The sequence below is a fragment of the Mixophyes fleayi genome, chromosome 3, assembly GCF_038048845.1.
Source record: "Mixophyes fleayi isolate aMixFle1 chromosome 3, aMixFle1.hap1, whole genome shotgun sequence".
NCBI classification, from domain to species: domain Eukaryota; kingdom Metazoa; phylum Chordata; class Amphibia; order Anura; family Limnodynastidae; genus Mixophyes; species Mixophyes fleayi.
In genome coordinates, this window is record NC_134404.1 from 314,198,603 (window position 1) to 314,208,577 (window position 9,975).

The 9,975-nt window shown below is 40.9% G+C and overlaps 1 protein-coding gene across 1 annotated transcript; it reads right to left on the reverse strand.

Annotated features, from left to right (window-relative positions):
* Positions 1–6,059: 6,059 nt before the first annotated feature.
* On the reverse strand, positions 6,060–9,726 carry RPS27A (ribosomal protein S27a). The gene is made up of 6 exons (XM_075204037.1): positions 9,672–9,726; positions 9,490–9,553; positions 8,279–8,333; positions 7,753–7,838; positions 7,179–7,310; positions 6,060–6,241 (listed from the first exon to the last, which is right to left on the reverse strand). Exons 2-6 carry the CDS (start codon positions 9,535–9,537, stop codon positions 6,092–6,094), a joined length of 471 nt encoding a protein of 156 aa, XP_075060138.1. The 5' UTR covers positions 9,538–9,553; positions 9,672–9,726; the 3' UTR covers positions 6,060–6,091.
* Between the last annotated feature and the right edge of the window lie 249 nt (positions 9,727–9,975).

The following is a 9,975-nucleotide window of genomic DNA, read 5'->3' on the forward strand; positions in this document are numbered from 1 at the left end:
TCAAAAATTCTGCATGGAATCCCTACGCTCTGTGATAGCAGGGATAGAAAAAGGGGAGTTTTTGGCATCATTAGACATCAAGGATGCCTACCTACATGTACCGATCTGGGAAGATCACCAGAGTCTCCTTCGGTTCACAGTAGAAAGGGCGCATCTTCAGTTCAGGGCACTCCCCTTCGGCCTGGCTACTGCCCCCAGAGTCTTTACCAAGGTCATGGCCAGTCTATTACACCAGAAGGGCATAACAATTATCCCTTACCTAGACGACCTTCTGTTGAAGGCACCGTCTGCGGTCCTTCTATCCCAGCAGATTTAAACTGTTATGCAGTTTCTTCAAAGTCACGGCTGGGTGTTGAATTTACCCAAGTCATCGCTGGTGCCAACTCAGCAGATGCACTTCTTGGGTCTGCTTTTCGATACTCAGTCTCTGAGAGTTTATCTTCCAGCAGAAAAAGTCTTAACTTTGCAGAAAAGGACCAGAACCATGCTAATGAAAAAGAGAGTCTCGGTCCTCAGTTGCATGAAACTTCTGGGGACGATGGTCTCTGTATTCGAGGCAGTTCCTTTTGCTCAGTTTCACTCCCGTCCACTTCACGTAGAGATCTTGCAGAAGTGGTCAGGGTCTCAGAAGAATTTAGACAAACAGATTGTTTGTCTGTCCACAGCCACAAGACTATCTCTTGTCTGGTGGACGTCCCGATCCAACTTGGAGAGAGGCCAATCCTTACAGATATGGTCTTGGACTCTAGTCACAACAGACGCCAGTCCGTTGGGGTGGGGGGGAGTAACAGGAACCCTGAGGCTTCAGGGTCTCTGGTCCCCTCAGGAATCACTTCTTCCAATATACATCCTAGAGCTCAGAGCTTCATCTTCCATTTATTACAGAGTGTGGAAGACGTATATTGTGTGTTGTGAGTCTAAGGGATTTCATTCTTCAAGATTTAAGATTTCCCGTGTCCTGGATTTTCTTCAGGAAGGTGTTCAGAAGGGTTTGCGGCTTAGTTCTCTCAAGGGGCAGATATCCGCCCTTTCTGTCTATTTTCAGAAAAAGATTTCTGAATATGCAGATATTAAGACTTTTTGCAGGGAGTTTTGCGCATACAACCTCCTTTTTGTCATCCTGTCAAGCCCTGGGACCTCAATTTGGTTCTTCGTGCTCTCACTAAACCTCCGTTTGAGCCTTTACAGTCTATTGACTTGCGGTATCTTAGACAGTATTTTTGGCTATAGCTTCAGCACGGAGAGTGTCTGAGCTTGGGGCACTTCGCTGTGACCCTCCTTTTCTTATTTTTCACGCAGACAGGGCGGTCCTTCGTACAAAGCCATCTTTTTTGTTCCTAAGGTGGTTTCTAGATTCCACCTAAATCAGGAAATTGTTGTCCCTGCTTTAAGGCAAAGAAGGATTCTTCAGAAGGGTCTATGCAGTCCTTGGATGTGGTGCGAGCTCTACAGATTTATGTAGATCGTACTGCGCAGGTCAGAAAGACCAGAGATCTTTTCGTTTTATATGACGCCAATAAAAGAGGCTGGCCTGCTTCAAAGCAGTCAATTGCTCGGTGGATTACGTCCACGATTCGTGAGGCTTATGTTTCAGTTTCTCTAGCCGTCCTGTAGACTTTAAGGGCACATTCTACTAGGGCAGTGGGTGCCTCCTGGGCGGCTAGGCACGGCGCGTCTGCAGAACAGTTGTGTAGAGCGGCGACTTGGTCTTCCGTCCACACATTCACTAAATTTTATAGACTTCAGGGCTTTGCATCGGCTGATGCAAGCTTTGGTCGCAGGATTATGCGTGCAGCTGGTCCAGAGCATTCCCACCCTTGAGGAAGCTTTGGTATAGCCCCAATGTCTTGCAGTGTTCCCCAATGGCAGGGAAGAGAAAATAAGATTTTTACTCACCGTAAAATCCATTTCTCTGACTCCATTGGGGGACACTGCGCCCCCTCCCTTGCTCTGTATATAGTTCTGTGTGTGGAAATTTTTGATTATGGTTCTTTATTATTAAGACTTGTCTAGGTTATGTTACCTCCTTAAGTTAGTCAAAACTGAGGATCTCTCTGGAGAGGAGGGGCATAGCAGGGGAGGAGTCCAAAGATTTAACAGTTAAAGTGACAAGAACGCCTGAGCCCACTACTATACCCCCAATGTCTCGCAGTGTCCCCTAATGGAGTTAGAGAAATGGATTTTACAGTGAGTAAAAATCTTATTTTTTTTTTAGCTTTTTACAAAACATTTGAGCAATAGACAAACAGAACAAGGACAATAACTCATTAACCTCAAATTTAGTAAATCCAGTAAGATGCATATAAACAGTACAAATCTCAAAAAGAAAAATCATCATAATTAGTACCAATTAATATACAGATAAACTAGGGAGAATAAGGGACATGGACAACAGAAGGACATTGATTTTAGAAGGAAAAATTTATGATTTAAATAATAATAATATTGGAATATTTTTGGCTATTGTAGATTTGTGAGGCTCTGTACTGTAGGGAAACCAGTACATACATAAAACAGGGACATACAAGGCAGACAAAATAAATTCACACATGAAAGCAAAGGGTATGAAGGACCCTGCTCATTAGAGAGGTTACATTCTAAGTGGAAGAGGGCAAAGCTGAAACAGGAGCAAATATAGTTTAGAGTGGAGATTGGATCAGTTGTGAGGGTGCATTAGTGTTAATAGTGTTATCGGGGATAAGGTCACCTCTTAAAGAAAAAAAAAAAAGGTAAATTATATAAGTGTAAAGAACTGAAAGTTGCTCAAATCAATTTATAGGCTATAGCAGGTGCATGAAAGGGTGGGGTTATCCTAAAAGGAAAAAACACAGACAAATTCCCCCAGCACACTGCTATAGCCAGCAACAGATATGCTATTAGCAAAAGCACCGTGGAGTGGTGGGTGGCTTCAACATACATTTGCAAATGTGTGCAACCAAGACTTCTGCATTTTTATCTACAGTAGAAATGGCATATCTGTTGCTGGCTATAGCAGTGTGCTGGGGGAATTTGTCTAAATTATATAAGTGTGTATACATGATTCTGTATGATCATCAGGATGTTACAGAAATGTAATAGGTGTGTCCCCAGCTTAAGAACCACACATTAGTAAGATCTTTACATAAACAATCTTTATAAGGGGTAATAGGGAGAGCACTGTCGTGAAGATACATTGTCTGATCCCACTTTACCTGCAATCTTGTAACCTCCTTTATTATTATGGCCTTTTATTTATAAAGCACTTACATATTAGGCAGCGCTGTACATTGAAGGGATCGTGACACAACCAAATTACATACAATAACGTCACAGAAGGTAAAGATGACCTGTCCAAATGAGTTTACGATCTAAGGTGTGGGGAACGCTTGATACATAAGTTGGTGGAATAACAATTGTAGCTGTTGGTGAGGAATCTTTATGAATTTGTGCACCAGCTTCCAAAATGGTTGAATTCCAGTATACCTCCCACAGATATGTATTAGACCCCCTGGCATTAGCTAGAGTCCGATACCAACGGAGGAGTAGCTTTGTAGTTTCCAATATAAACATCAAACTTGACGTATAGAAGCATCAAAGGAAGCCACAAATATGAAATACAAGGAAATGTAAGCTTTAGAAAATGTAGGCACTAACAATTCAAGAGGGAAACACTTTATTTAAAATTTTTTAAACAAGTGTTTAACGGTCAAAAGAAAAAAGAATTAACAGTGCAAAGGATACATGTTATATCAAACAAAATATATTCAGTACATTCGATAGTGAAGTAGAAGTCTCCGTGGGGAAACACTTTATTATAGTGTAAGAATACAACTGTATGCACTTAGTTTTTGCCTCCAGGATGAGAGGGGACTGCCAAAGTCTGCCTCATTTACCACAATTTTATGTGCAGACATTTTATGATATTGTTCATCTAAATGTCCTTGGCATCTTTGTAGGTCATACTCCTCCACAAGTCGTCTCTCTTCTAAGCTCCTGGACAAACTGGCAGCGTGACTTGAAATAGCCCAATATGTCAGCCTCCAACAGCAGGGTTTACCGGCACTGTCTGCCTTTGTGGCAGCGCCGGTAACCTAGTAACGATCAGTGTGACAGCGGGTCATATAAGCAGACCTGTCACACTGGATAGAAGCCACACAAAAATAAAATTCTCTGCCGTCAGTGAGAGCCGTCCGGCTCTCATCTGACAGCCACTTCTCTAACGAGTGTGCTCTGTAAGAGGGTACAGAGCACACCTCTGCATAATAAAATAATTTAGTAAAGAAAAACTTTACTGCCTAGCTAAGTGAGCCCCACTACCTTGGGTACTCAACAAAAACTGAAGGCTACAGGGGGATGAGGGGTTTGTCAGCAGCATACATTAACTAGTTAAGTGCCAAACTCCTTCTCCCCTCACACAACCCCATAGTAGCAGTGTCCCCCAGCTAGGATGAAAAATATATTTTCTACCAGCCCTAAAGAGTAATTGATCTCAGTGTGGGCCTTATGGTTATCACAGAATGTTCTAGTTGTAGATGGCCATTTCCTCATAACTAGGCCTTTGTCTTTCTCTGTATTCATCAGAGTTCCTGGACATTTTTTCTGGAAACACATTTGCAATGTAAGGCATTACAGAGCAGAACTTTCTTTTATATATAATAAAATAAAAACATTCAGCTGGCTCTAGCTGGGCAAATTGGCACGTTATTGCTAAATATCTGATCTACAATTAAACCTAGATCCCTTATCATATTCCCCTACAGTGATTAGGAAGGAATCAGTGTGCCCCCAAAAGGCATAACTATTTTTTTAACACTGAATTATATGTAGTATTGCCGTTGCAGCAACAAGTTATTCATATGCCCTTGTAAAAAGATCTAATGTACAGGCTGTTACATTATATTTTCACATTACACAAAATGTAGTGCACCTTTTATGCCAACTTCTACATTTATAAAACATTTAAGTTCATTGGTTCCATAACAAATATGGAGTAGGTTTGTATATGACTTTTTAGACATGATCTGTTAACCAGTTAATTTCTATTTTCTAGACAAGTCTAAATGAAAGAACATGCTCATAAAACTCTAGATAGTCTATATTCTCTGCCATCTTATTATGCAGTTTCCTACTCAATGCATACAACTGATATAGTTTAAAACACAGAATTGGTCTATCATAAACTCATGCAATTTGTTGAAGATATTTTCTAGAACATATTCTTGAAAGGTCCCTTCATAGGGTTCCCACTATATCACCATCCTTTTAAACTATAGATGGATTTACTTTCATCCATTCAGAGCATCAGTAGTCTATAAAACTTAGAAAGATTTCAGGATACTTCAGGCAGGCTCTAAGCAGGTTATCTGGCATGAGACAGAATTTTTTATGCTGCATTTTTTTTTTTTACAGTCGACGCGATTAATAAAAATATCTTCCATTTGGTTATAAAACATATTATTGGAATTAATCTATACTTACTTTGGGCCATAAAAAGGAAGATCAAAGTGTTTTCTGCATGGCAGTTGAGCTCCTAGTGTAGTTTTCATTTTACTAATGAGCATTACTAGTATTTTTAGTAACTGTTTAATGCTATAATAAAAAAAAAAAAAATTGTACACTAGGAAAGCTCCCCCTTTTCATTTGCAATGGAAAGATTTCATAAGTCCGTTCTTATGTGTGACCATGACCATTGACAAAAAAAAATAAAATATATACATACACACACACACCCCAAAACAAAAAAAGGCACAACACACTTTAGGCTATTCACTCCATGTAAAGGAAGGTGGATGGCCTAATTACCGTTGCTGAAACCATTTGCCTTGCTAATAGCAGCAACTATAACCCAGCATTCTCAAAGAGGTGACTGCCCTATTTAGAAGTTGATTAAGTTGCTCAAGTCCGTCATAGTAATGTAGAAAAAGAAATTGCTGGACTCCTGCAAACCTAACACTGCAGTCATCCAGTTACGCCAACTGACAGACCATGGGCCAGTTACAATTGCAGCAAGATGTGAGATTAAATCAGATAGAATTTCATGAGATCTTGTGTCCGATGAACATAAAATACAGTAAACAAAATGTGGGTGGACTTTTTATTAACACATGTACATTTATTTGTCCTCAGGCTTGTTGAAGCAATAAGTCAGACAGCACTTTCCACAGTAATGCCTGTCAAAGTGGCTGGCCATGAAGACTCCAGCTCCGCACTCATCCGATGGGCACTCACGCCTCAGACGGTGGATTTTACCATTCTCGTCAACCTACAGAAGATTACATAAAGGGTTTATACTATCAAATCATAAACTGCAGTTTAGACATCTAGTATGGTTATAACTAGGCAAACTAAAATGTTTTCAAATCAGACTTCCCTCGCCAACTCATCTGCAGGCTGGACATGTTTCTCCCTTACCAGTATGCATCCTATTACTTGAATAGCTTTAGCCCAGAGAAGGGGGCACATGCCATCAACTTCATTTACTTCGATATGACCATTAGACCGCAAAGGAGAACATATGGCTTTAGCACAGTCTCCAGAACAGTATTTTTTCCAAGTCTAGCTTTGTAAGATGCTCATGTACAAGATAATCCTTTCAAACATAGAATTTGACAGCAGATAAGAACCGCTTGGCCCATCTTGTCTGCTTATTGTTTTATTAACCTATGGTAACCTCAAACCCTATTTGACCACTTATTGTTTAAAAGGATATTCTTATGTCTATCTCAAGCATTTAGTGTAGGTCTGAATACCCCTTTTTACCTGGCACTGTGAAAACAATAAACAGCCTTAGAAATTTTATTAAGCAAAAACACAAGTGCCAGCAGCTTGTGCCTATATATGCACCAGTTTAGACGACATGTTTAGCACTGCTGCCTCACACCACTGGAGCTATGGGTTCAAGTCAGACTGAGGAATTTTATGATCTGCCAGTGTTTGTGTAGGTTTCCTCCGACACTACAAAAATACACTGGTCAGTTAATTGGATGCTGACAACATTTAACCACTGTGTGTTCCTGGGGCAGGCAAAATAAAGTCTAAACCCTCCCCCTGGTACAGGGACTAATGTAAATGGTTAAATATTCTCTGTAAAACGCTGTGCAATATTGATGGCAAGATCTGCACTGAATGCACTATGATCACCAGCTGGAAACACTGACTTAGAACAGTCCAATCTGGCAGAACATGTGACGTTTCCTTACTTTGTAGTACTTGAGTACAGCCAGCTTGACCTTCTTTCTCTTATGCTTGTTCTTCTTGGGTGTGGTGTAAGACTTCTTCTTCCTCTTCTTAGCACCACCACGGAGCCTCAGCACCAGGTGAAGAGTGGACTCCTTCAGGGGAACACCAAAACAATTAAACCTCAATTTAAATGTCATAACTAAGCAGATACAAACCAACAATCTTATGTCAATTAACTACTGAAATAGATTTTATATTCTCACCTAGGCTTGCCTACCCAGATTTGATAGAACAACCATACACCATGGAAAAATACCAGCCACCTATGATTGGACTATCAGAAGCAACTTTAATAATGCACAAGACAGGTAATGGACCTCCCAAGTTTAGTCAAATATATTTAGAGAATCTACTTAAACATCAGCTTTGAGCAGAGTTAGAAACCGATTGTTCTAAACAATTGCAAAACCCCATTGCAGTGAGCACAAAGAAGCTTAATCATAAGACTTTACTAAACTGCAGTATATTTTATATAAACAATAAGATGTTACACTCAATTAAACTAGTAATAGAATTGGTTTGGGAAAGACCTACTTTCTGGATGTTGTAATCGGAGAGAGTGCGGCCATCTTCCAACTGCTTGCCGGCAAAGATCAACCTCTGCTGGTCAGGAGGAATACCTAAAAGGAACACACCATCACTATGATGTTTTATGTTAGATAATGTGAATATCATATGTACACTGTTGAATGGGAGTTCTAAGCAGTAAAAGGCCAAACCCAGTATAAAGAATCTGTATTCACAATGTTAAATACAGTAATACAAGAAGACACTGCATGGTTACTATACAGATACTAATACAGCGATGTCACAGTAGTTAAACTCCTCATGTCCATCTTTCTATTAGTGGATGGTAGAAGTCACAGGGCACCATAAAGAGAATACTAGGGAATGCTGCATAAAAGGTCTTTTGTCAATTTACACAGTAACAGGGGAGATGTCAGGCTGACCACATAGGAGAGCAGCCAGAAGATTAAGACAGGAGCACAGCAACAAGTAGGTGCATTAGCTGCACAAACATTCTACAGGCCTGCAATATACAGAGATTACTAAAACCCACCTTCCTTATCCTGAATCTTAGCCTTGACATTTTCGATAGTATCAGAGGCTTCAACCTAGAGAAGAAAACAAGCTTTTAGCCACACAACATATTTAGTTACAACATAATTTGATCATCTATAAGCATCTGCAGTTGGCCAATTCTAGGTTATACAGTAAAAATGACAGGGCAAATAGTAAAATCACATGAAAATTCGTGTCACACCTAGAACATCTTCTGAACATTAGATTTTTTTGTTGAATTAGAAGTTGCATAATCAGAAGGGAACAAGATTATGTTCTCACAGCAAAGAAAAAAGGCTGTAAGCACAAGGCAACATTTACTCAAACAGTACGGCCACTCAGTAATTGAGAAAACCCACAATCATCTCACCCACAATAGTCATTGAATGTAGTATGACTTTACACGTTTAATAGTTAAATTTGACATCACACATTTCACCACCATGGGGACCATACACCTTCTCCCCCAAGCCATCCACACCATTCAAATAACTTGGACATTTAACGATTTATATAGATGGATATAGACAAACGTTAAAAATAGATAAAGTTTGCATGCCTTTTATAAACATTTAATGCTCTCAGCACCTATAAGATATTAACACCATTAAAATACTCCTAGAAAGTCATAAACAGTTACATGCTCACAAAGGGTAAAAACAAGCATTACACAATCCAATAAACCCATGGGACTAACCAATGAATAAACCAACAAAATTCTGCTTTGCAACATCATGAACAGATGGGCCAAAAACAAAGCCACAATATGAGTTTATAAATCATATCCAGTCTTCCCCATGGCATGGTGAACAATTCTGCAGGTAACTAATAGTAAATGAAGAGGGACGGCCGGAAGCATTGTGCACCAGATACAGACATTATGCAGCATGCATCACTGTATGCCCAGCACATGGAGGCCATGTCTGACATTACAGCACGTCTTCCCTGGACATCCCAGTCCAAGGACAAAACAACCAGCGATTCCCCCGCACTACAACACTGGCACAATGTCCCAGCGCAGGTGTGGAGGCTACAGACACGTGTGAGACAAGCGGGCCCACGCGTGGAGGAGTCAGGAGAGATACAGGACACACAGAGCGGGACCCCTGAAAGACCCAGCGCACACACAGAGCGGGGCCCCTGTAAGTCCCAACACACACATAGCGGGGCCCGGCACACAATGAGAGCGGAACATTAATCATCACACACCTCGAGGGTGATGGTCTTCCCCGTGAGGGTTTTCACGAAGATCTGCATCCTGGCGGCGGATCCCCTGCAGAGAGTGAGAGGAGGGGGGTTACAGACACGTATACCACAGATAACCACGTCACTCAGCCCCCGGCACACCGGCTTTATACCCCGATACCCGGGAGCAGATCCGCCACACTCACCTCCTGCTAATGGCGGATCCTAGAGAGAGGGCCTCTTCCGGCGGCTACGGGGTTTTCCTTGCTGCAGAGCAGGGGAGTGGGCGGGGAGAGGTGTCCCGGATGACGCCTGCGTATAACGTTATATAATATAATGCACAACGTGTTATCCACATATATCTATTTTTGCTCTCGTATTCAGTACAGCCCTTTCTCTGAATTTTTTTTTTAAAAAAACTATCATTATTAGTTGAAGGGCTTTTGTGACGCAAAGGATCCTGGGATTTGTAGTTTTAGGTTTTGCCATTGTGATTTTTGTTAAAGTTAT